The sequence below is a fragment of the Strix aluco genome, chromosome 3 (assembly GCF_031877795.1).
Source record: "Strix aluco isolate bStrAlu1 chromosome 3, bStrAlu1.hap1, whole genome shotgun sequence".
Taxonomy (NCBI): Eukaryota; Metazoa; Chordata; class Aves; order Strigiformes; family Strigidae; genus Strix; species Strix aluco.
The window spans coordinates 79,763,695-79,791,430 of NC_133933.1; the positions used below are offsets into that span (position 1 = coordinate 79,763,695).

General features: G+C 38.5%; 1 protein-coding gene across 2 annotated transcripts in view; it reads left to right on the forward strand.

Annotated features, from left to right (window-relative positions):
• The window catches only part of LAMA4 (laminin subunit alpha 4), a 106,281-nt gene that overhangs the window by 56,815 nt on the left and 21,730 nt on the right, over positions 1–27,736 (forward strand). Inside the window, exons 10-25 of one of the 2 annotated variants that reach the window (XM_074819295.1) lie at positions 1,188–1,355; positions 2,111–2,304; positions 4,200–4,316; positions 6,340–6,488; positions 8,544–8,685; positions 9,753–9,849; positions 10,633–10,752; positions 11,704–11,889; positions 16,749–16,888; positions 18,118–18,291; positions 19,354–19,496; positions 19,840–20,002; positions 22,098–22,231; positions 23,395–23,566; positions 25,398–25,529; positions 26,664–26,806. In XM_074819295.1, coding sequence (XP_074675396.1) covers positions 1,188–1,355; positions 2,111–2,304; positions 4,200–4,316; positions 6,340–6,488; positions 8,544–8,685; positions 9,753–9,849; positions 10,633–10,752; positions 11,704–11,889; positions 16,749–16,888; positions 18,118–18,291; positions 19,354–19,496; positions 19,840–20,002; positions 22,098–22,231; positions 23,395–23,566; positions 25,398–25,529; positions 26,664–26,806 — 2,374 coding nt within the window. The remainder of the gene's footprint in view (positions 1–1,187; positions 1,356–2,110; positions 2,305–4,199; positions 4,317–6,339; positions 6,489–8,543; positions 8,686–9,752; positions 9,850–10,632; positions 10,753–11,703; positions 11,890–16,748; positions 16,889–18,117; positions 18,292–19,353; positions 19,497–19,839; positions 20,003–22,097; positions 22,232–23,394; positions 23,567–25,397; positions 25,530–26,663; positions 26,807–27,736) is intronic. The other variant, XM_074819297.1, reaches the window with a different exon arrangement.

Here is a 27,736-nt window from a genome sequence, read left to right on the forward strand (position 1 = left end):
TTGGTTTGGGGCAGGACAAGAACCACAGAAGGCAGACATGTATCTAGTTTGGCACACAAATAGCACAATCAGGTTGAGATATCATAGAAGAAACAACACCCATGGCTGTGAATAAAAAGAGACTGCTTGTTCACCCAGAAAGCAGTTGGAGACAAGTAGGCGAAAATTATTTCCACCATGCTCAAAACTGTTCTTCTACAGGGCATCACCCCTGTAGAAGGCAAGCCACTCTTTACTGAAGGGAAAGTATATGCGTGCACACACGCACATGCACGTACCAGCATGAGAAGAAAAAAGAAATCCATGGAGCTGCTGGTCATGATTGGTTACTGCTCAGTATGAGCCTTTAAAGCTTCATTAATAAGCTCAGGAGTCAGCAAGAAACTGTATACAAAGCGACTCTGCCAAACAATCAGTCATGCCACAATTACACATCTATTTTTTTATAAAAATCTTACAGATGCATAGTGCTGGCTTTGCCAGTTCTGGTTATCCACAAAAGTAGTGATGAACGCGAGCCACAGCTACTCACATCAAAGGGCATGAAAGAGGAGGTGACTGGTATTTGAGGCCAGGGAATGAAAAGTGGTTAAACTTTGTAATGCCTACACTGGGGATGGGTAAACTCAATTTGAGCTGCAGGGATCAAACAGTGGTTTTTGAACTGAGACCAAAACCTTTAAATAGTATCTATCTCCAAACCAGCTAGGCAGTATCAGGGCAGATGCCATATGTTACCTCTTTAGGGGCCTCAAACTTCTTCAGATGGAAAAAGAGGTTGCTTCAGTCCCTTTGCCATTGTTGTTATTTAATAAACATAACATTTTTGCAGCAGCGCTTAAAAACCATGATCTGAACAAAAGCCCCATATCCTGCTATATGCCATAGAACTCAGAATAAAATGATGATCCCAGCCTCTAAGAACTGCCAAGCCAAATGATGCACTCAACCCATGCCTGCTTAATCTCATCCTCTTCGGATGAGACCCCCACATATGCCAGAAAGTGTGATTTATTTGCAGATTTAATTTAAAGACTGGATTAAACATAATAATTATCTACTATAGAGTTGGAAGATAATTAAAACTTTCTTTTGCCATCAGCATGATCTGGATTCACAAAAGTACTCCACAGTATTTACTTCTCTGTAGCCATGCTGGATTGACCATCTGTTCCTTTTTCCCACAGAAATCAGCAGCAAGATGAAATACTATGCAATTCAACAAGAGCTGAGCCCTGAGGAAATTGCCCAGAAGCTGAGTGCGGCTGAGGAGATGCTGAAGGAGATCAAACGCCGTAAACCTTTCACTAATCAGAGGCAACTTGCAGATGAGGAGGAAAACGCAGCTGAGGAGTGTGAGTTTTAAGTCTGTTTGCCATTCACCCACATGTTGATACGCAGCTGGCACAGGCCAGGCAGCTCTGGGTGTACTGCTGAGCCCCTGGGGAGGACCAGCAGGAGCCTGGCAAGGGCCGCTCGTGTGCTGAAGATGCTGCTGCTTCCTAATGCCTGCCCCAAGTCTCTGCCAGTGCTTCCTGCCCCAGTAGCAGAATGGACAGAAAAATGTGTGTCTGTGTGTGCCTGTGCACTGCAGCACCTCAGTGACAGCTGCTTAGCAAGGTTCATGCCAGGGCTGGAATTGCTCGTGTGAATGTCTTCCTTCCCCTAGCACGAGCTCTGCCATGGGACAGTAAACTCCAGCAGGGAGAGAAAAACTGCTGGTATGGGAAAGAATGGCAGCCTAATTCTCACAGCTCGGTGAAGAGTTGAGTCAGAGCCCCGAGGCATAAGGACTGTCTTCTCCAGAATAGCCTGGTTAGCTGTGACAATGGAAAACAAAGAGCAAGGAAAAACAAACCTGATTTCTTTTAGGAGAAGCTACTTGAGAGGGGGAATTAATGGGATTTAAATGAGATACTAAAATGAGAGGCATCTTTCCTTTTCAAAAGAGGAGAGAAAATTAAGATCTAGCTATATGATCTCTCAAGTGAGCTTTTAACAAATGTGTTTTACTGTCCCCTGAGTAACAGCAACAGAAATTGTTGCATAGGCAAGTTTTGTCAGAAACCTAAGCTTTGGGTTAATCATTAGTCTCTGATTTTTCTCCCAGTGCTACAGCAAGTTGAAGAATTTCACGAGAGGTACAATGACACCAGATCTCTAGTATCTGATGTGCTGGAGCAGCTCAGCGAACAGGATGTGAAGCTGTCAGACCTGGAGGAGGCATTAGACCAGGCGCTTGACTATGTTATACAAACAGAGGATATAAATAAGGAAAACACAGCCAGTCTTCAAAGGCGTGAGGTACTATGCAGTACATTTATCATAACTGTTGTCTGTGAACACTCCATCTCTGTTGGTGCTTAAAATAGTAGATTGCAAACAATTTAGATTCAGGAATCACCACACCAAAAAAGAATTTCTTGGACCACTCAGCAAGATGAGTTTGACTCTCCAATTCTAAGAAATAAGTTGTGGAAGTGCAAGGTACTATTATTTATTCATGGCATGAGAATAAATCAAGTTTTGGCATGACATGCCTCAGCAAGCCAAGGAAGAGATGGATACTAACGCCTAAACTAGGAAGATGTATTACAACAAACTCAAGAAGCTTAAAATGCCATGTAGCATAGCTACTATAAATATTGTGGTTGGTTTGTTTCACTTATTATGTACTGATTTATGGAAGGACTGGAAGGACTCCATGCTCACAAAAGTAGTTATATTAAAAAAATTATTTATACAGACTCTGCACTGCATTCATGCCCTGGGCTGAGTGCATTCATAACTGTCTTGTCCAAACCTTCTCTCTGGTCCTCTTTAAACAAAATTCATCCCCATATTTTCAGGAAAAGCAGATGACTGTCCGTTCATCTTCACGCACAAATCCATTCTCTATCTGCTCCACAACAGATACCTTGAAAATGGGTTTCCTACTTGCTGGGTGAACAGCCTAGCTATAAGGCTGCAGCAGTTTTCCCTTGTGCTCCTTTCAAATGAACAGTTTTGGTATTTTGAGCAAAGTAATCACTCCAGAGGAGACCTGTCTCCTACATCACGGAAGGGGGGCATGTTTCCCTGTAAGTGGTGGTATTCGGTTCAAATCCCATCTGGCTGATGAGGAAATTGAATTTTCAGATCTCTTATCCCAGAAAAGTACCCAATCCATCAGTCATACAAAAAGACTATTTGTTTTCTTCTCAGCAGTTTTATGACTCTTTCTCTATTTTCTTTAGTTTCCTTTAAGGGATGCAAAACCAGAATGTCCCACCCAAAACTTTTCTCTTCATTTATTTTTTCAGCAAGGAAGAAAATGACAAAGAGACAATTTGGGACCATTTGAAGCGAACTGTTTTCATTTCAATGGCTGAAATTGTTTGGATGCTGGAGGAGAGGGGTTTAGGGAGCAGTTTTGTGATTTGAAGAATGATCTTGCAAATTCAGGCCAACCTCTGGGTTTCATAGCATCAGTGGCTGAGTTTTGAGCTCTTGAAATTTGCAGCACTAGAAGTTCATGCTGATGTGGAAGGTCTAATAATTCAATAGAGAAATCAGGCATGCTGTTCTCATGAATTCTTCAACAAGCAGCTTGGGATCCTTGTGTACAAAGCTTCTTCTGTTGTTCCATTGTTTCATAATTACAGTGCCAAGCTGCAGCTCCTCTCACATTTATGAAGCAAAGCCTGAAGTGTGTAGTTGCAATTGTTCACTGTTTTTAACCAGTTGGATCTTCATTATTCCTCACAATGAAGGCAGGTGCTGTACAAAAAAAGATTGTTCACATCAGCTTTACTATTGACAAGGAAAAGAGATCTCTGTACTGTAGATTTAAAAAACCTCCAGAAAAAATATAGTCTCCAGACCACTGTGAAAAACCCATGCTTAATTTGTCTCTGCTGGCAGTGCCTTGATTAATGCTTCATTCCAATAATTGCTCATGCTGTAATATAAAATGCAATTAATCAATTAAAAAAATACAACATTTATTTCATAAAGACAATAGAATACAAAGAGTCACATTGTAATAACCTGCTATTGGAGATGTCTGGGAAAAACTTAGACTTCAAATTTTACTAAAATCTATTTAGTTCATCACCTCATCTTTTGAATTAACTTTAATAAATTTGACAAAAATGGTAACACTGTATTTTAGCAATGCACGGATGGTTTTGGACGTGATTTTATTTTATTTTTTGTAGAAACAACATGAGAAAATAAAAGAGCAAATAGATGAAGTGAATGGCATTCTGCTAAGTGCCACAACTATTTTGGCAGGACCACAAAAGGTCAACTCTGAATTAAGTGAGGTAATAAAGGTAGGTGCTTCAGTGACTTGTTTAAATGACATGTCCTGATTTTTTGAACTTTTAAGTCATGTGTTTAGACCACTAAACAAAAGCCTCTCCTTTTCTATACTGCTTCAATGAAATACTGATGAATATTCCCCCAAAAAAAGTATAAATCTTCCTGGATGAAAAGCTCTGTAATTACATTTTACTGTCTTGGAAAAATAATTATATTATAAGGACACCTTGCTGTAGGCAGAGCTGAATGAAGGATTTTGCTGTAGAGTTCTCAATCATTTCATTACAAGCAGCTGCCAAAAGATGCTCTGGTAAAAGACTGCACTATATGCTAAATTCCTTTTTTTGTGCCTGCAAGTGAGCATAGGAGAAGGCTAAAGGTGCCAGATATCAGTGTTAAAACCGGCCACTGTCAGAGTGTAAAACATATAAACACATCGTCTTATAGAAATCCTCTTCTGGAACTGCAGACTAGTATCCAGTGTTTTGAATGAGACAAGGTATTGTAGGAAATGTTTAGAAATTTTAGGTTTTTGGACTTTCTATAAAAAAATGAAGAAAATAAACCTGGGATTTCACTAACTAAATATTTACCAAAGCTGCTTGTGTGTGTGTGTGTGTGTGTGTGTGTGTGCTTTATTTTAACATTTTGAGATATTTTAAGACAAATGAAAATCCACCACAAATATTCATTTTGATCATAGTTGCCCGCTTCTTTTTTTAACAGAGAAGCAAATATCAAGTCATTAATTTTTCTTTGAAAAAATAATTTGAGAAAACAGAAAGAATACAGCTTGCTTCATAACCATCCCTGCAAGCAGTATGGTTTTTTTTTTTTCTCCTGTGTTTTCTGCAAAACAAATTGCTGAAGTTTATAATGTTGGGTCCCCCACTCCTGTGGATAAGTTTACACATAGGGGATGTTGACACTGCAGGGACGGAAGTAGTATGTGAACATCATACATCTTCCATCCTCATCAGCAATAAGCATTTTCACGCTTCACTCATTCATCCTTTTTCTCTCCCTCCATTTCATCCTTTTTTCATGTATTTTGAAGCCACATGTATAATCCCCAACTGGATTGGCAAGCTTGTGTAATGGAGAGAAGGTGAATGCAGGCCCATTTGGTCTTTCCCCACAAGTATTTCATATAAGGAAGAAGTATGGGTAAGGCAAAGGGATACTACTTCTCCTTGCCTATACATACATAAGGTGGTATTTAGGTGGACTGATCTACAGGATGTCTTAGTATGAGGGATGTCTCTGTGCAAGGAGACAGAAAGGGGCCAGGGCCCGTTTTCCACGATGTGGCACAGCTCACAGCTGTACAGCTAAACTCTCTGCCCCTCTCCAGCAATTGCCAAATTGTCCCCAGGGCACAGGCATTGCCCCATGCTGTTCCCCGAGGAGGCAGGTTTGGGAGAGTGGCCGGGGGCCAGGGTTGAAACAATGCCAGGGCCCATGCCGTAACAGGATGATGCATAAACCCAACCACAACAGCACTATTAGTTTACTTGTATAGATATCATTTAGAAGTCCCAGACCTCATTTCTGGCCTGCAGTCTTCACAGAGAAGAGGTGAAAAATCGAAATCATAAATTATGGGTTCCACCTCCCAATTTAAGAAGAACCATAACGAGGGTTTTTTTGCAAATATCTGGTTTAATTGCTTCACCTATTAGCACTTCACTCTGAAAGACTTGTCATTAACACCATTCTGGAGCAAACATAAAAGATAGTAAGACATTTCTCATCTGTCTTTCTTTTGTATTTTACACATATCTCTCTAATATCTTTTTAAGGGACTTCTGGAATTTTCGTTATTTTTATCTTTCTGCATTTGTCTTGCCATACTGACATTGATGGGACAGACTCTTTTAGGTCTTTCCTCTTTTTAATCTGTTTAAAATATAACATTAAAAAAATAGAAAACAACAAGAGTATATTAAGGGTAAAATAAAACATAATAACCAAAATACAGAATTTATTTTTTAAAATTTTCATCTTCTTCCCTTCCTTTCGTATTTTGTTCAGAATGTGTCAGGGTTCTACGCAGAAATAGATGGAGCGAAAAAGGAATTGCAAGAAAAACTAGCCAATCTGTCTCTGTTTGATGATGATTTGGTAGAAAAGGCTATGCATCATGCACACAACCTAAGAAGACTTGCTGATGAGCTGGACCGGTAAAATTTAACTTCAGCAGACTCTGTTCATACAAGTGCTACTGATTGAACAGCTGAATGAACTAAAAAACACAAAGAAACACAGTGACATTAAATAAGCTGTCTGCAAATAGCCACTAAACAAATCACTGTTAAGTCAAGTCATGTAAGGAAGGACTTGTCATGGTCCAGAGGGAAGAGCTGAAGTTGAGCTAAGCAAAATCTATTAATCTTTTCAAAGAATAAACATCTATCTTGCATGATATTCTCCGTTTTCTAATTTGGTGTGTTTTTCTCTTCCCATAGCAAGGAAAGATACATTACTGAAAAGCAAAATAATACAGGCAGATTAAATGGGGTTTGCAGAAACAGCTCATGTCAGTAAATTCATTCACATTAAAAAAATGTTTAGCATTATGGGCCACAAAATGGGATTCGGGATTATTTTTGTTCAAGAACTGGTTTATAGATGGAGCAGTTCTGATACTCAGTAGGTTGTGTCCCAGTGAAGTTGGCCTACTGTAACACCTAAAACTTACTGTAAATCTTCCTATTTTGATGGAAGACACTAAATGCATCAACTTTCCCCCAAATTACTGAAAAGTCACTTCTACACATATCTGAAATATTACTTTATTTGCAATTGGGACTACCCACGGAAAAATCACTGCTACAAATGAATTCTTAAAATATTTCAGCAGATTCTACCTTAAATAATGCCATGGACATATGCTTTTGGAAGATAAACTCAAAACTACTTTTCAAGTATATTATCTAAATACCAGTTGTTTCTTAATATTAGTATGCCCTAGATAGGCGATTAAAATAGAGAAAGAAAAAACAGATGGTTTTCTTTTATACAATTGTATAAAGCTGACATCTGAAGCTCTGTTCTATAATGCCACACAAACTACAGACAGCCTAAAAACCAAACAATATGTTTTGAGTCTGAGATCAGCTAACTGGGGGCAGCAGAATCACTTGAAAGAAAATACCACATATGGCTAGCCTTCATGCCTTACCAAAATAATTTTAAAATGACTACCAAGTCCAATACATTAGGAATTTAACAGAAAGCAAACAGAAATAATTACAAAATATCCAGATGGAAATGTGCTAACTGTTTTGTTTGTTGAGAAGACTGTCCTGCAGTGAAACTTTAATCCTTTAAAACATTTAGCCTGTCTTCAAATCATTTTGGGTTTATGGGTGTGCTTTATAGGCCTGTTAGGCTTTTATTTGGTAGAGTTTCTTCTTTTGTCTTAGGGCAATATAGTAGGAAATTCTTGCAACAACACTCAACTTGGAAACTTAATATTCCCACAGTGTGCAAACACTTTGAAGTGAATACACACACATGTGTGTATATATATATATTTACAGTCTATATCTAACATATACTCTGAAATCTGTTTATCAAAAAATACTAAAAAATAATATTTATTCAAAGTTGCTAACAGCTGAAGGTTGAGCCCTGAATCAACTGCTGTTTGGAATCTCCCCTGAAGACCAGTTATCACCTAATATGCAAATCATGCTCTACCATGCCAGCAAAGCTATCTTATGGGTTTTAAATCTAATTTTTTGCAAAGTTTCATGACCATGGCCAGTTCTTCATCTGATCCTCCCCCTTTTCCCATCTGCTTTTGGAAAATATAAACAGCCCAGTGATACAGCTGTCCTGATCACTGGCACACACAGATCTTTCCATTCAAGGCCAGGAGTTAACCCTAAAGAAGGACAACCGATAGATCTGTTATTCTGTTGATTTATGGAATATCTAATCTAGATTTAAAAAGGATAAAAGCTCAGTAGTCACTTGTTGCTGCTCACATAGATGCTAAGGGCAAAATTCCCAGAGTTAAACCACTGGGAAAGACCATCTATCCACATAGTTTTCAGGTGCTTCAGTTTGACATAAATGGTCATACACAATGAAGAAAATACTACTTAGGCCAAATATATTTATGTATGTGATTATGTAGTCAAAAATCACAGAATGTTAACAAAATTAATCAATTTGAATCTACTTGGATTCAGTTTGGTTTCTTCCTGCTTTTACTCTCTTTTTAACAGGAATTTGTATGGTGTTGATACAAATGGTTTGGTACAAAGGGCAATAAACGCTTCAAATGTGTATGAAAACATTGCCAGTTACATTGAAGAAGCTAATAAAGCTGCATTGCTGGCACTGAACACAACAAACCGGGTCAATGATGTAAGTAATTTTCATATTATCAGCTTTTACTTTGCAAAGCTTCAGGCACTTCAGACACCTAAGTATAAAGAAAAACAAGATTTAGCTTAACTGTCAGCATTGAACTTCTCACCGAACATTTTGCTTCATCTGCTATTTCCTGAATTAAATCCTAGGTGGTTAATTATTTGGCCAGCCTAAAGTCCCCTGTTATTCCAAAAGACACAAGAGGTTCTTCTCTCCCTAAGTATAGGGTGATGCTGCTCTGTGTTGTCACTCAAACTGAGGCATTTCTGTGAAACTCCAGACAACTCCCTGGCCCTGTAGGAACCTGAGCTGGCATTTAGTGCTTGAATCCTCCTACTCCACAGAGCACCATGTGGCAGGAAAGGTGGTCAAGACATCTAACAGAACCATCACTGTTTCTCATAGAAAATCAAGTTAAAATGGGGCAAATAGCCCACTCACACACCCAGTGCAGGAATGAGGATGCTAATTTTGTCTCTGACCTTGCTGCTGTAAAATATTTTATATGGGTTTTTGTACATATATAGTTTCTAACCGATATACATGCTACCTAATAGCAATTTATTAGCGGGACAGCAAGAGGATTTGGTTAGATTTCAGGGACATGAACCCCAGGGAGATGTGGGATTTCAAGCCCAGTCCTCCGCTTCCAGCATGCTACTGGGGACTGCGAACCATGCAGTGCAAGTGTTCATTATCCACTTGAGATGACAGTAGAAATGAACAGTCACAATGCCTAACATGTAGCATGAATATCACATTGACTGTACTGGAGTTGATAAATTAAGATTACTTCTGTGCTTTCTGCATCTTTGTTATTCAGTGTTGTCTGGAAAAGCACACATTTCTCTAAACTTTAATTGCAATATAGAGAAAATTTTGCTTTTCAGACTTCTTTTTCCAATTTAACTGCCAATCATAAATGTTAATAAAGCAAATGACACTTCAGTGACTTTGCAGTTGCATTTATATGAAGTAATATGCTGTCCATAATCAAACACAATAAAGAGAAACATTTGCTAAGCATTATTCCGACTTTCTTTTTTGGAACATACTTGTAGGCTGCAGTTGGAATTGATACTCAGATCATTTACCATAAAGGTAAAAGCGAAGAACTTCTCAACCGAGCCATGGAGCTACAACGGGCAGCAGATGACAGTAAATATACATCCTTTCTACTTTTCCAGTCAGTTTATATGCACGCACATTAAAATAAATTTCAAAAGCACATCACTAAGGCAGAACTACTGTTGTAACAGAATAGTGTCTTGATCAAAGTTACCACACAAAGTACTTGAAACGACCACAGGCACCCTTTGAGTAGTTCATGTTTGTCATCCTGCCAGATGCTGAAAGTTTATTTCATTCACAAAAGGACCATTTCAGACACAACCACTGTTTCAATATGTGATCCTGCAAACAGTTATTCACAGGTAAATATACTCAATCAAGTAGTTCAACTGAAATCAATTCACATCAGCTTAAGTATTCAGAAAGCTGGATTTCACCACTGAAGGATGATAATAATAAATGTTAAAGAATTTTGGCTTTATTTCACTGAAAAATGAAAGAAAGCTCTAAAATTACAGAAATGACCTCTTCGATTTTTCAGGGCATTCTGAGTTCCTTAAAACTTCTCCTGTATACTTGTTGCAGCTATTCTCAGCAGTTCTGGTAAAGCAAAGAGACATAGTACTGACTGAGATACAGGTTTTTCTCAGACATGTTGTGGCAAGCAAATAATAGCTGGGAGTACAAGGTTGCTTTTTCCTTTAGCTTATGTGAAGTCAAGAGTGCTAGTATGCCCTATATTAAAAGAGGTCATAGTATGCTGCTTATGGTGTATTAAATACTAAATAACATACCTCCACAGGATAAAGTTTACCTTTTTAAATGCCACTGTGATGCCACGCAACTATACCTCCTATTTTCTCCCTACAGGTAACGATTTAACCATTGCAGACACTAGCCAGCATGTTAATGGCACTCTTACTAGAATGAACGCTCTGCGAAGCCAACTGATGAGAGCCATCACAAAAATGCAATCAGCAGAACCAGGTTGTAAGAGGAACTTCATCTTTATGATGCTTTACCTTCCTAAATTTAAGAGCATATTTTATCTTTGCACATGGTCTATGAAGTTGGTAAGATTTCAGTCCCAGGGAGGCCTAAAGGAATTTGACTGAAACTACAAGACCTAGATAGCAAACATCCAGCTTTAACATCTTAATAATGAAATTACGTATTTTGCTTGGAGAATCTACAAGTCTGTGGATTTATTGTATTGATAGTCAAAATCCAATTCACATATACATCACATCTGACAAGTAGAGTATTTGAGAGGTAATTACTAACAGTCTTGATTGACAAAACATCACCTTAGTTTTTCAGAAAAGAGACATCATAGAGCATCCAGCAAGTATATCTGAAGGTATTCAAAGCTGACATGGTCAAGATTTCTTCATTAACTTCAACTAAAAATGGCTGGGTTTTACTGCCAAGACATTATCACATGCAAAATACAACAGGTTTTACAAATACAGTAGTTGGCAACTCCAAAAAAATAAAAACCCCAAAAGACCAGGTATGAAAAAACAAAACCACTTCAGTGTCTTGGGTCTCTCTCCTCAAAAAATAACTTTCATGAAAAATATGCAACAAATACATGCATTTTCTTTTAAAAATCCATTGAAAAACAATGCATCTTTTCATATCTGTTCCAACTTCCTTGGCTATATAACACCCATCAAAATCCAAGGACATTGAAAATTTCTAACAATCTACAATGGAAATGAGAATGTGTTAAATTTTAAGAATTAATGTAACTGTAGACCAACTACAGGAAGTTTTTAATATTCCCTGTGGAAACAGAGAAAACCAGGCAAGAAAGTTTGGGTCCCCATTCTGCAGAAGGTAGAATCCCCTGAGCCTCACCACCCTCTAAGTACTGGTTATAGCTCACTTGAATCTTTGAAAGAATTCGTTTCTTCTCATCCCCTATTTATTTTGTAGTGGAGGCCAGAGAGCGTTTGGAGCAAGCTAAAGTGAAGACTGCAGAGGCTGTAAGTGCTACCATGACGGTAACACAGGCTACGACCCCAATGGATGAGAATGTGAGGTTGTGGTCTCAAAACCTGCAAGACTTCCAGCACAGTTCAGCGGCATATGACAGTGCTGTGCATTCAGCTGGGGATGCAGGTATGGTGACCTGAATTTTGCCATTCCTTAGCATTAAAAGGTCAGGGAATCTTCACAAAATCCTGTTGTATTAATTGTTTACATTGAATATTCATTGCATATAATATTTTAGCATTTTACCTCCATGAAAACATTTCAAAAATTAGCACTTATCTAGAGACTTGACTATACTTTAAAACTTTTGGTTACTTGGCCATTTCCAAAAATGACTTAAACACTTGAGGGCTGAAGTCTTATTGGCTTCTAAATCATTTTTATCAGGGTACCAAGGTCACACTGAATGGTAGACAGCTTTTTAAAATCTTCTCACTATTATGATTGGTGGTTTAGTTATTTTTTTTAACATTGGGAGGCATCTGAAAACAGGGCCCTTTTGTCCTCAGTAGTACAGACATGAAGGAGAAATGGTCCCTGACTTGATAATCTTGTAGTCTAAACAAAGGAGGCAAAGAGGATTAGGGAGGAAATACAATATTTAAGCAGGGTGATTGCTGGAAAGCTTGTAAACATCACATTAATTCCACTTTTATTATCAGAGAGGAGTAGGAAGAGTAGAGTAAAAATTGGAAGGTATGTTATGAAAAATTTAAGGTAAAAAAAAAGACAAAATAAAAACCTGAGGCAGGGTACAAAATTGAAATGAAGATGATAGGAAAGAGTGGAAAAAGAGGCAGAGAGAGTGAAGCTGAAATGAAGTGACTGGTGAAAGAAGGAAAAGAACAATTAGAAAAAGAAAGAATCAACCTAGAAGTTTCCTTTCCTATATTCAGATTTAAAAAATTGCTGACAAGCACCACTATTTATTGCTCAATGTATTCCTGGCTCTGCTCAGGAGGCTTACTAATCCCACGATATTCATGGCTAGGGAAGCTGGAATTCCAGAACAAGAAATCTCCTGCATATGTTTGATGTTATGTACCATCACTTGCAGCACTGTTCAATGATGTCTTGCCTTCTGAAAGTGCCTCATAACTCCATTGACTCTATCTTCAGAATGTCTGAATCTCAGATCTACTGCCCCAAATCCCTTCTCCTTCTGTCAGCAGCTTTGCAACTTAGGTGTCATTTTACCGCAAATAGTGTTATGAGTACCAAACCCAACATTGCTTCTAGTGCCTCAAAGCCCCACTCTTGCCTCTAAACTGGGGAAACCAAAGGGTCATATAATTTCCAGATTTCCGTAATGAATAAGACCCTCACACTAATATTTTTGGTGAAGTGCGTGGTCCCAAGAACTGGTATAAAAGTGATTCCCTCTGCAAGAAGAAATTCAGTACTATTCAATATCCCAACTTCTGGCTCCAGAACTGGAGGCACCTCACATGTCTCTGAGCTTTTCATCCAAAGGAAACACTGAGCCACTCCCTCTTGGAATGGGTAAACTCACTGCTAGTCACTGCACAGAACATCGTAAGGGTGTAGTTTGTGTAAGTAGTTGCATTGCATTGCTGTAAAATGTTTTTGATCACCGTAGAGCACAGTTTAGGCTGTGGGCTATGGGCTCCAACTCCCGTTTAAGATAGTGTAAATGTGGATATGATTGGCACCCAGGGAGGGAATGGTATGAGGAAAAACATCTAAGAGAAACAGTCTGCTACAGCTTACACATGAAGGTTTTTGTTTTTATTCACCTTTACACTTGATTTACATTTAACATTTACCAGTGCCAGCTTAGTAGATAGAGCAGCAACACAAACTGCATTTGGCTCTTCATGCTCAAAATGTCAGCAGACATTCAGGATTCAAAAAATCTGCTCATACTAGCTGTTATACTGGAAGAAATATCTCCAGTAGCATTTGAGAGGCTCATTAAGAGTGGATAGACCCAAGATGGCCCACTCTCCTGGCTGGTTATGTTCCCAAAAAGGCACGCATGGTACATGCACCACAAGTTGTAAAGAACAGTTCAGCTCCTATGTGATGTGCCTGGCAAAAATTTCTCTGTGACAGTGAGTTTGCAGGTAGGGAGTCACCTTGAAAGTATTGTAATCATATCAGAGTCCCTGGAGTGCCTACTGACCACTAACTGTCTGAGATGTTAATATGCAAACTATAGCAAGGTGTGCCCTTTCTACCTTTGTGGAGGCAGCTTTTCCATGACATTTTTGGTCTGAAGGCTTTTATTTTTTGTTTTAAGGCATGGTGATTTTTTTGCCAGAAAGATCAGGTGGAAATAGCTGAGAAGATAGTTCGGTGCTTCAAAGCATGGGTTGTGCTCCAGTCAGATGTGACTCTGATTCTCAGCCTGGGAAGACAGATGTAGACATGCCAGGGCACAGTGGAGTGTTCTCAGATCAGCTGTGTATGTTGTCAGGAGAGGTTGATCTGGCAGGTGAAATGTCCATCAAAGTCCAAAAGAAAGTCACAAAAAATGTTCAGACAAGTGCCTGAAAAACCAAAACACCTGATCAACATGCCAATAAAACTACCATGGCAGCTGAAGCCTCTAAGCTGGCATGTCTGGATTGCCTTTGAATAAAGCTTGCACTTGATTTTTGAAAGGATGAGAGCATGTCTTGGCTGTGGAGTTTGTCTGAGAATACACCCTGTGTCACCATTGTGCAGGGAACTGGTGGGCTTCAGCAGAGAGGATGAAGGACAGTTTGGGAAGGAAAACATGAAATGAGAAAGTGTCTGGAAGGTTATACTCAAGGTATTTCCTCCTGGACAGTTTCCCTTGTATTCTTTTTTGTATTTTTTCACTGGGTAAGACTAGTTTTCCTTTTTCACTTTTACCCTCATCCCAAAGACTAAAATAAAAAATCAATATTCTTCTGTGTTTAAGAATGCCATTATAAAGGACAAGAGGAAGAGATTCATGGTGAGATTTTATAATAGCACTAGTAGTAATAGACGTTAGTTTTGTGTTTTCATGTTACAGTTGTGTTTCAAGTTTAATACCTCAGATTTCAAATAGATGAAAAGCCAGTTTTTCAAGCTATCAGATGAGACACAATTCCAATTCAGTGGATGATTATTTAAGAAAAAAAGGTGGTTGAAATTTGCTAAATTGCTTTCTGAGCTTGCAATTTTTTTACTTTAAGAATAATGTGGGCTTTTTTGCAATGCAATTGAACATTAATTTCAAAAGGCAGAGAAAACTTTCTGTAAATTTATTATTATGCTAGGTTTTTTTTAAGGAGAAATTTTAATGCATTCTCGAATTAATGTGTTACCCAGAATTCATTTTAGTTCTTTGAGGATTTGCTAAAATAAAGGCATTTTAATGTACAGTAAGCTTTATCTAGAATATCTGGTTACTGACCCCCAGCACATAAGGTCTTTCAGAACTTAATGGGGATAACTGGACAGTCTAAAGCTCTATATGGCCCACTCCTATACTGGACTTGGAAAGTAAAATACAAGTGAAAATAGCCAAGTAGAGAGAGGGCAGGACTGTGGCAAAATATAGCTTTTCACTCTATTCAAAGAGAAGCAAGACTTGTATGACTCCAGGGGATCTTCTCATATTCTGGGTTGCTCTGAATGAGATTGAGAGCTGCTTCAGTCTTTAGTCAACACAGAACAGGAAGCACAGAAAAGTGATTGGAGGCTACTCTTCCTTCTTTCCCTTCTATACAGTCTCAGTACATCTGATTAGCTCTTCTACCTGTCTCTCTGCTATCTTCTCAGGCAAGAGTAAAAGTATGAGGGGAAGAACATAAGAGCAGGTGGACGCAAGTTGACAATCCCTAAAATGTAACTGCAAACCCTACAAATCCGGTCTTAACCTTTATAGTGAATCCATGTCATTAAAAATTAACTATGAATACTGAATCTTTCTTACATGCGTGTACCTTGTGGCTAAAATCGCATTTCATTATGCTCAGCTAGTTGTACCTACATCTAATTAAAGATGAAAAATGATGTGATGTGTAAATATCCTTCAAAGGGCAGCATGTCATTGGAATCTGATGTGATTAAACTGGATCATAATTCCATAATTAGGGGTAGTTATTTTTCTTTCTCGGTAATTTTTCTGTCTGCTTATCTTTCTGGGAAAGGAGTTCTCTCCCTTTGAACACAACAGAGCATCCGCATTTGTCTTTGATAACAATCCTACTTGCACATGTACCAGAAGACACAGCAGTGAAAGACTGAAGGTCCAGTACTCTGTCTGATTCATGATCCCTGGGAGATGTAGACAGGAAAGCTGAAGAAGTTACCACTCACAAGGGCTGGGGCAGATAGCAAGCACAGTTTAGGTGCACATGCATGGTCAGCTGAGGCTTTCTACCGTTGTACAGTACAGGCCTGTTAACACAGTCTGAAAGCAGCGGTGTTTCTGTTAGCAGAGTGGGCTGTGAATCATACGCAGACACATCACCTGTGCAGCCATTGTTGCTGTCTGGGAGAGATGCACAGCTGAGAGCTGAGGGAAACAACCTAATCATCTCCCCTAAAATGAATTCGAACAGCTCATGGACCATAGCTCCTAGATGCAGTTCCCAGGTCAGCCATAGATATTCAGTGAGGTCCTGAACAAATAATCCTGCTCCAGTTGCCATATCTGTAATACTGGGCTTAGCATTTATTTGCCCTGAAGGAAGATGAAAAGGTTAAAATTATTAACATTTGCAAAGCTCCTTGCGAAAAGCATTACAGAGGTACAACACCACGGTATTACCTAGGAAATCCATGAAAAAGTAGTCTCCTTTGTGCAAACTCTTTCCAAAAACTTTTGCAATACTAGATTCTGATAAATTGCTACGCTTTATGAAATTGCTGCCTCTCACACACCACAGTTAGGACTTGTTCTCAAAGCAGCTAACCTAAAAGGGTAAGGAGGAATTTTCCTGGTGCAAAACCAGTGTTACAAAGAGGAAAAAAACAAGCTGTCTCTTCTTTTCTGACTGCAGTGAAGAAACTTACAGAAGTCTTCCCTCAACTCCTGGACAAACTGCGCAGAGTAGAACAGAAGGCACCAGCAAACAATATTTCTTCCAGCATTCAGCGGATCAGAGAGTTAATTGCTCAAACAAGGAGTGTAGCAAGCAAGGTAAAACTTTTGGATGGGACCTTTGGTTACTAGTGCTAATAATCAAATGCATCTTACCATGAGCTTCATTTTCTTGGGCTATGTTAGAAGCCCAAACCTTGACATTATCACCTCCCAACAACTGGATAAACAAAGTACAGTGGAAGCTGTTAAAATCTTTACAGTTGCTATGTGCAAGCAATTAACATTACCATGGTATTCATGGTAGACTACTGCTACTGCAGCAGCAACACTAATTAAGTAATTGGCACAGTGTTAAAGATGGCCACAATAACAAAATAATTTAAAGCTAAAACTAGTAGGTCATTACTCAGCTGGCAACATTAATTACAAGCAATAGTAATTACAGCAATTTAATGCAAACTTTTCTGAGATGACAGTATTTCTTTTTTTTCTTTTGAATTAATTTTCTGCAGGGTAAGAGAATCTTTGGCTCACACATATTTAACAGAGAAAAACACTTTCATTATCATACATAAATTATGAGGATTTTTCTGTAACAAGAACACTGAGGTCAAAAATTAAAACAGTATATTTGAATTCATTCAGAGAAATCAAAAACTAAACAAAAAATTATTGTATGTTCATAGTGCTGAAATATGCTGTCCACGTACATTACTTCAAAAAAGAAAAGGAAAAATGAGTTAGTATGTGCACAGTGTTTGACTCTTCTTTAAATGTATTTTGTCATTCAGGCATATTGTACTTAAACTTGAAAACGTTAGTTATGTGGAAGGCATTTGAACTAAAATGAACATGTTTTAAAATCTTATTAGCATCTCATATGTATCACTGTAACTTCAGTAATATAACATGATTACTTGTGAACAGAAAACTGGTCATACTACTCCCAAAGCAAAGAAATGAATTATGGATAGAAGTTTTATAGCTATGCAAGAATTTCATTATGTGCCATACATAATGATGTAGCCCTGATTCAACTAAGTACACATCTATGTTCTACTGAAATTTGGTTTACTTTATGAATATCCTTAAACACAGTTTATTAGGAGCTTTAATTAATTTTAAAATTAATTCCCTTCATCTTCTTTACAGTGTCTTCCAGAAATTATTGTTATAAACATACAATTTTGCATGGCCAATTTATAGGTGCCAGTTCCACTCTTGCAGTAAGCAAGGCTGCTAGCTAAAATATTCTTGCATACTTACCTTAAGTAATGTCCCCAGGCAGCAATAATGTGTCTCACTTAGCACACTTGAAACTGCAGGTCCAAGTTTCTATGATGTTTGGAGGCCAATCAGCTGTTGAAGTCAATCCAAAGATCAACGTGGAGGAACTGAAATCTTTCACTTCCATGAGCTTGTACATAAAGTTTCAGAAAGACAACCCACAACTGGCAGCATCTCCAGACAGATTCATTTTATACCTCGGAAACAAAAATGTAAGAGAAGAACCCAGTTAATTTTTATATATATTTTAAAAAAAATTGAAATAGGTTTGAAGTGTATTTGCCCTTGGCTTTATATCTCACTGTTTCTCCATATTTCAAAATGAGAGGTGTCTACTATATGACTGTCATTGATTTTGGGACAAGCAAAGAGCAAGGCTTCCCAAGACCTTGTCCTTGAAACTTCGCACCCCAAACAATAAAGGATTCTCTCTAAGAAGCAAATTAGATTGCCTGTGCAGCGTGCTGCTATGATTGTCACTGCTGCAAGTCACACTTGCTATCTCCACTGCTGGTACTGAGGTGCTCTGAAGCAGTTAATATGTCACACACCTGGCTTTTGTGGGCCATGTTTTAATCAGGTTTATGCTGCTGACAGTGTCAATTCCAAATCTCTGAGGTGACAGGCCCACAAGATAAGCAGGTTTCTTTGCCTGTGGCTTCTGCTGCTGTCGTATGCTCTGTACACCACTACTTTGAAACACCTAAAAAGGGCATATACTCTCACCACCTTTAAGTGTTGTGAAATAATTGTTCTTTAAATTGTGGTTCCTAAAAGAAAAAAATCACACCTCACAAGCCAGGTATAATCCTGGCAAGCTGTTACTTGGGAGGAGTTCAAAAGGCAGGCTTTTCTTTTTAAGCTTTTCTAAAAAGAATGTCTACTGAATATAAATCAAGTGAAACCCCTCTTGGCAGAATATTTAATTGCAGCATAATACCTAGGCTTTAGACAAATGTTTCTTCCTATTTCCTGCATATGACATTGCACACTAAATACTGAGGAACAATTTCCCATTGAACATGACCAATTTACGGTCAGAGACATCTCATTACCTTATATTTACCTCAGTCAAAATGGATATAAAGTAAAATATCAGAGACTTTCTGTACAGTTTTATGTGGTGAAAGCAATCAATTAGAGAATGAAGCTTTTGTTTATTAGTTATATTTAAAGGTGCCATTTAGTCTATCAAAGTCTACCCTTTACTAATGTTCTGCATTAAATCTCTTTCAATGTTGTAGCTCTGACATCCTTCTCCATTGGTGTTCTAGGCAAAAAATTACATTGGTCTTGCAATTAAAAATGACAACCTTGTGTACATTTATAATCTGGGGGGCCAAGATGTGGAGATACCTCTGGATGCCAAGCCAGTCAGCACCTGGCCTTCTTACTTCAGCATCATCAAAATTGAGAGGTAAATTGATAATGTGCATTTCCCCAAAATCAAACAGTTAGTAGGAAAAAAAAAAAAAAAAAAAAAAAAGAAAAGGCTGGATCAGAACTGCTCATCAGGAGTCTTCAGTGTCCAGTTCTACTCCTGCTGAAATAAATGGAAATTCTCTTTGCTTTTAGAGAGCCAGGACCCATGGGGCCACAGTGGGGGAAAGAAAGTGTCTGTAGTTTCTCCCCTTCTTTTCCCCCAGAGTACCAGCCTTCTAGTGAGGAAATAAAAATCCTTTTTGCAATTGGAGGTTTGCTTGTTCTTTTTTAAGTCTAGCCAACATGAAGCTCACTTTTCTTACAATTCCCTTCTACAGGATTGGAAGACATGGCAAGATGTTTTTAACTGTGCCCAGTCTTAGCAGCACAGCTGAAGAAAAATTTATCAAAAAGGGAGAGGTTCTTGGTCCTGACTCTCTCTTGAATTTGGAACCTGAAAATGCTGTTTTCTATGTTGGTGGAGTACCTCCAGACTTCAAGGTTGGTCAGATAAATATATTAAAAATTAAATAATGCAAACTTATCTTGCTGGGCTTCCCTTTAAACATAGAAATGGTTAATAAATAAAATGTCCTTATATAGTCATTTATCATCTTGGGACTCTATCTTCTAGCCATGGGGAAAACTACTGTTCTCTTGAGCGTATCATGTCATACAGTAAGATGATCAGATTCCTGTTAGCTGTCATTGAAGTTTTCTGAAATGTAGTAAGAAGAAGAAAGCTTGCTAGCTGTTAAGTAGTATGCATAGATTAAAGCGTATTGGCCCAGCTTAACAAAGTTTGTAGGCTACCAGTTTTTTTCAATGCTGATGAGTTCTTGGTTCTTACAGTTTCTCTCTTATAACTGTCACAAAAAAGAAAAGTAACATATTATTAGATTTAGGACAATGTGGGAAACCAGAAATGTAGTGATTTGTTTGAATTAAATTATCATTGGTTTAAACCCAGCCTCACAACAGCATGAAGACTTGCCTACTGTGTAAGACAGTTGCTTCAGTCTAGTTCCTAGTAGTCAGCATGAATTAGCACCTCACTTACCTGCTTCTGTGAACATACCAAGTCCTCTTTTTGGATTTAGAAATTGTTACGAATGATCTTGTCTATCAAAATTGTATGGCTGAATGAAAATGTACTTAGAAAGACTTTAGAGAATGCTGAATTCTTTAAGCTAACTGTAGTAAGTGCTAAAAACATCCCACTACTGTTCCACAAACAGCCCTCCTAACAATCTAAAACTAAAGATTAACTCAATACGCTTACGTATTCCTGAGCTTTTGCATTGCGGTGACTACCAGATATATGCCATGGTTTGATTTTTAGATTACTGAGCCCTGGGTGAAAATTGCCTGGAAATAGGACTGAGGACTGAATAATAGTTGCACACACACACAAAAAAAGTAATCCAGCAAATGAACCCTTCGGGTCTGTTCCAGAGCAGGGCAGAGGAAAAGGAAAAGGAAAAGAGAAAAAAGTGAAGGAAAATTGGAAGGGGAATAGGAAGAAGAGGATTCATGGAATTATTTGATAAGCATATGTGTCTCTTCTCCCTTAGGAATGGACAATTCATATTTTCATTTATTAACATACAATCTTATTTGCTAAAAGCTTTGCCTTTTCTTTCTTGTTACATACTTTATAAATATGAAATGTACCACTTAACCATTAGAAGTGTCATACTTAATATAATTTAACAGAATAGTAGAAGAAACAAAATAAAAAAAGGAAACATGATCACTTACCACATGCATCTGTGCTGCAGATAAGAATCTCATTTTCTTTTACAGCTACATATATTCTGCATTGCTATATTACCATTATTATATCATAAGCAAAATGGAAATAATGAGAAGCCAAAGAAAAGTTACTGGCAGTGCAGACTCCGAAGTACAAGAGGTGTTAATAATATCACACCTGTTCCACAGGGCAAAGTATTTAAATATTAGAAGAATGACTCACTAGCTCTGTCAGCTTTATTCTTTTGTATTTTTCCCCCCACCAATGTGGCTATTTAAATTCCATTTGCAGTGGCCTCTGTTAAAAGAAGGAGTTTCTATATCCTGATAACTGTTCAAAATAATAGCTAGTGAGGATTAACCACTGGTACAGATTTTGAATCCAATTCTCCTGGGTTTAAAGAGCCCTCTTATTTCTCTCTCTTTTGTCAAAGAATGAAGTTATTTTTTGGGCAGTGAAGGATGTCTATACATTAGATATGAATTATCTACTGAGAGAGTCAAATACACTGAGCAAGATCTGTGATTAGTCAAATCTTAACCCTTTTCTCCTTTTCCAAGTGTGCTCCCTTCAAAACTACAAAAGAAGTTTTTGTTTGCAGTTGCCTTACCTGGACTATTGTTCTCACTGTGAGACCATTTATGTGAGACATTTTGACTTACAGCACAATGGCCATAGCATGATAAGGACTGCAAAGATTATTCCAAGGTAGCATCATCCCATTTGGTTCAAAATATTAAGAGCACAGAGACAAAACTGACCCCAGGCACAAATGCTTTCGTGATATCCAAATAAAGAGTGTGACCTTTCTCCTTTTACTTTTCCTTGCCCTCTGCACAGCTTCCTCCAAGCTTAAACCTACCTGGCTTCATCGGTTGCCTGGAACTGGCTACCCTGAACGATGATGTGATCAGCCTATACAACTTCAAGCAGGTCTATAACATCGACACCACCACATCGCCACCTTGTGCCAGGTAGGGGACAGTCCCACCGTCACTCTGCTGCTCTGGTTTGTTGCAAGTGCCAGCCCTGGTGGTTAATTCCTGGTTTAGATTACAAACATGAAGGTAATACCGAGTTGCCCAGAAGGAACGTGCCCACTTTTAACTCCTAGTTGCATCATCAAGATAAACTTACATATATATATTGGGTGTTGGACTCGATGATCCTTATGGGTCCCTCCCAACTTGAGATACTCTATGATTTGTTTCCATTAACTCTCTCCAACCTTGCTCATGCATTCGAAAGGAAACCTGCTGTGTTAGCTGGGACATGGTCCAGGCTCCCTCCTTACCCCACTGCTTGCCTAGGACAGGACTGCTCCTGACTCAGATCCTGTCACTGCAAGCGATACAGCCACAGCCAGTTAACTGCACTGGTAAACGTGAGTGCTGTCCCACCGCCAGCTAGCAAAGCCAGTATGGAGGTTATCTTTCTGCCTCACACTCTTAAACCAATGGAAATTCCTCAGATAAGCCCTTCACAAACTGGAAAATGAAGCCCCTAAAGTAGAAGTGAATATCAACCCCAGCGTTCGATTAGCACAGATATTAGCAGGCATTTTGTTCATACAACAGGCAGCAACAAAGAACCTGCAGCTCTCACTGGGAAGAAATTCAGGAGGTATTGGGACAGAGCAAATGATTGCTTCCCATGCCATTCCCACAGGGAGTGCAAGCTGCTGCTCTCCAGGACAGTGCATGCAGGCTGCTCCTGGGCTCCCCAGTGGAGTCAGTGCTCAGCTAAAGGCCTTGGAGATTTCCAACAGGTTTCTGCACAAACCAGGCAAGCTCTTAATAGAAATGTATGTGTATCCTTATAATGAGGAAGCGTTGTAGGCCTGGCACTTTACAAGGATGAGCAAAGAATTTTCCTTTCCTCTACACACAACACAGGATTAAAGCATGATGTAATGATGAAGGAGTTAGAGGCACCTTCAAAGCTACATATTATTTTTCAGAAAAAATTCCCAGAAATAATTTGAAAGAAAAAGTCATCAGCCTCACCACTTCCAGGAAGAAGAAGCAGTTCAGAACAATTATTTCAAGAAAGTATTTCAGTTGTAAAGGCCTTTAATCTTCCCCAAATTAAAATGGGGATATGCCAAATATTGCTTCCCTGCTTGTTTTTTTCATAGAAATAAGTTGGCTTTCACTCAGAGCCGGGCTGTGAGCTATTTCTTTGACGGCTCTGGCTATGCCTTGGCAAGAAACATTGAGAGAAGGGGAAGATTCAGCCAGGTGACTCGGTTTGACATAGAAGTTCGAACACCTACAGACAACGGATTGATCCTTCTGATGATTAATGGGGTGAGTACCACATCCTGCTGGTACCCTTGATCTGAGTACCACAAGTTCTCCAGTACTTACAATATCATGGAAAATCCAAAATGCTTATGTCCTTACATTTAACTTCTGGAAAGAGGAAATACTTTGTGTTCATCTGGAGCACACATACATTAAGAGAGAATTGCAATGTGCTCTGCAATGGCCCCAGGAAATCAAGGCCCTGAGTTGGACTCTGCTCTCATCCAGAGACACTCAGGACTTCAGAGTGGTCATACCCTTCTGATGACACTTTGAGCGAGACTGCAGTTAAACCCAGTAGTTACACCTTTATTTACATGAGAATGCACAATCAAAGTGATAGGAAATTTCTGCGAAGTAACTCCTATAAAGCAGCCACTTCGTGATAGCTGCCACTTTATAACTGTGTCTCAGGGTGTAGTAGAGGTAAATATTTAAGTTACTGAAAATAGAAAGTAGCCCAAATAAAAAGGCTTGATCCAAATATCACCAGGTTTTCAGAAGTCTGAGGTTGATGCAAACTCTATAAGGGTTTGAAGAAAGCAAATTCCACATGCAAATTTCTATGCCACCACTAACCTTCGCTCTTAGGAGGTTTTGGACTAAGCAACTGCTGTTAAAAGTTTAACAGCCTCTACTGCAGATCAGTCATTTTTCTTCCAAGCAAAAGTGCCCAGAGGTTTGTCGGAGATGTAGGCACTTTGTGTGTTGCAGTGGAAACTGCAATCAAGATGGATGTTAGCTGTGGCACACCATGCTCACAGGCACTTTTAGAAAGACCATGTAAACCAGCCCATTATTCAGTTCTGCAAAGACAGCTCATAAATATTCTGAATGTAATCCCTGTTTCATTTTCAAATTTAAGCTGTTCAAGACAAACCCAAGCTGCAGTTTCCTTTAAAAGCACTAGATTAAAACCTGCTTTCACTACTTTAAGTAATGACTTAAAGTAGTGGATGGACTTATTTGTGTCAGAGACAGCAGTTCTTGGCCTGCAGTAGTTTTTTGAGAATTATTGTTCCCATGTTTCCATTAGGCATGGGAACAACAGCATGAACACTAAGAGAGAAGATGAACATTAACATTAAAAGCATTAACCCAGATGCACAGTTGCTGTAACCTGTCCTTTCTGCTTCTTTATGTTCAGATTTGGAACAAGACTAATTCTATGATACAGATCTTCATTTCAAGCACTCCCTAAAGATTATCTAAAGTAGAGCTCCTGTTTATAAAGTTTAGGTCACCCAGCCACAGAACAGAAGCCAAGCCATAAAGCAGGAATACTCAGGAAATCCAGAAACCAAATACACAGTGAATACACACTAGCTACTGCTCAGCCTTCAGTAAATACATCAGTGCTGATCAGGGCTGTGAAAACATATAATCCTGAGCTATTACAGGCATCATGACAGAAGCTGCTAATGCAGATATAGCCATTCTAGCACAACATTGCTTTTACCAGTATAACATCTTTCATTTGGGGCATGTGATGTTACTTCAACAGTAAATAGATGTGTTTGCAAAGTATTTGAAATACTTTGCTGGTAAAGAATATTGACTTTATTGTGCTACCAAATACTGTTTCTACTGAGAAACAGTTCACCAAGTCTTCAAGTAAGTGCTGTTTATCAAACAATTATGTGTGAATGTGTACATATACACATATATTCTATATAAAAAAGAAATCCAGAAACTGTGTTATAGTTTTGCAAATAAAAAGACCTTTTCACAGCATGCTTTTGCAGACATGTCAGACACTCTCATAAGTATGGTTTTTTTTCTAAATTGCTACCACAATCATAGTGCTTTTCTGATTGCTGTTTTGTTTGTACAGAGTATGTTCTTCAGTCTAGAGATGCACAATGGTTTCCTGTACCTTCGCTATGACTTTGGTTTCAGCACCGGCCCTGTGCTGCTAGAGGACTCCATGAAGAAGGCTCAGATTAACGACGCTAAATTTCATGAGGTAGAGATGCAGTAACAATCAATCAATCAATCACAGTCATTTGACCAACTATCCCAGCAGCTCCAAAGCAGCAATAAATTGCTCCAACACCAATGAGAGGAACAAAGGGATGAGGGGCCAGGTGATGCAGCAGAGCAGGCAGAAGAGTAGAGCAAATGAGTGGGCAGAAGAGTAGACCGTATGTCTGCTTTGCATGTGAAAGAGCACGTGCAAGTCCCACCACTACTGAGTGGTGGAAAGGGAAGTCTCTCCCTGAATCTCTCCTGAGTCTCTCTCCTGGTAAATCAGTGCCTGTGGACAGATTCTGTGTATTACCAGCCAAGGACAGGACAGTTCATGTGGGAGAAAAAGTGTTATTAATTCAAAATGAAATTATATCCAGGACAACTATATCCTTCAAATATACAATGCTCCTCAACTAAAAACATGTCATTATGTTAACTTGACCACTTCAGGTTTTATGCATCATATTACAAGAAATATTGCATTTCCCATTTCATTTGAAGGCAGAATTAATTTGTTAAGAGTCTTTTATATATGCATAGTATTTTAGGGACTTTGGCAGATCTAAAATATCTACTTGTATTTAGTTTAAGAGAATTTGCTTTAAGCCAGTGCAACTGTGACAGTGACAGTAGCAAATCATGCTTAGTGGCTTGCTTCTCCTGCCATTTACTTGAGGTAAATTCAAAGTCTAATTCCTGATCCACAACTACAGCTACAGTTCTGTTCAACCTGTTTAAGCAGAGCACAATTAAGCCTTTTATGCTTTGAAAATTATGTAAGTTTTTTACAAAGTATGCCCTAGCTTCTTGGATAAATCAAGAAAGCACTCTGAAGTTAATGGAGCTTATCTGTTTGCTACAGTGTAGATTTTGACATGGGCTACTTTCATATGGATTTATTCATAAGTGAAATATGCTGGGTTTTCAGTCATCAGAGAAATTGTGACATCAAAATAAGCTCCCTACTAGTAATTGTTGTCAGCCTCTCACGATTTACAATTTTTCCAATAAATGGGAGGAACTTTTCAAACAAAAAGATATAAAGATGTAATCAATTTTGCAAAATCACTATGACAACTTACAAAATATGACATTTTGGACATTTTTAAGCACATGTTTTTCTTTTCAGATTTCTATTATATATCACAATTCTAAGAAGATGATCTTGGTAGTGGACAGGCGACATATAAAAAGTGTGGACAATGAAAGAACAGCAATGCCATTCACAGACATCTACATTGGAGGAGCGCCTGCTGAGATCTTGCACTCCAGGTTGGTTTACAACTGGGATTCAATCATTATCTTCAAGTAATCACCATATTTATGTTGTGTTGTACGACCTGTGTTGAAGGGCTTACAATAAAACATTTTTCCCAGCCTCAACACCTTATGTAAAACAACTCCTCAGACACTATTCTAAATGTCTCTCAGAGCTCTGAAGTATCAAAGATTAGGCTTGGTCCAGCACAGGTAAATTCTGCTGAAACTGGTCTAGTTTTAGGAAGGGTAACAGAAACTATTGTCTTCTTAAAACAAAAAGGCATTTTCAAAGAACACATGAATACATAGAATTGCTATTCCTCCTTGCTCTGCAAAAACTGATCTTTGTAAAATATCAATGCACTAGCTCAAGGATCAAAACCCTCTACCAACCTCACTTTCAAATCTAAAGATGATATTTTTCCTACTACACACTTCAGTTCTGATCCATCTCAGTTTGTCTCTAGACCCAAGTCAGCTAGCTCTGTGTAGGCGTGGGAAGAAAAGAAAAAGTCGCATTTTCCCATCATACCATTTGAAAGAAGCCAAATTTAATCTCAGTAGACTGTATAACCCTCATTTCCTGCAGTGGGAATCTGCCAGACCAGAGTCACGCTCTGGGAGAGCAGACTGGCTGCTTGAAGAAGGGTATGCTCTTCTGACAGATAATATTCATTCCCAGGGTCAGACAGCAAGGCCAGCATTTTCAGAAGGCTTCAGCTGCTGTTTCAAGTGTCACAACTGCTAACAGAAATTCCATTTCTCTTCAAAATACCCACTATGTTAAAAAAAAAAAAAAAAAAAAAAGTAAGATAGCAAATGTTGCACAGTAGTTTCTAAGAATTAGTGGTAAATCTTCTGAAACCTTATTTTGTTGTCAGGAGAGCCTGCTGAATTAATAAATAATGTCTGAGGTATAAAATACTTACAGATTAAGCTTTT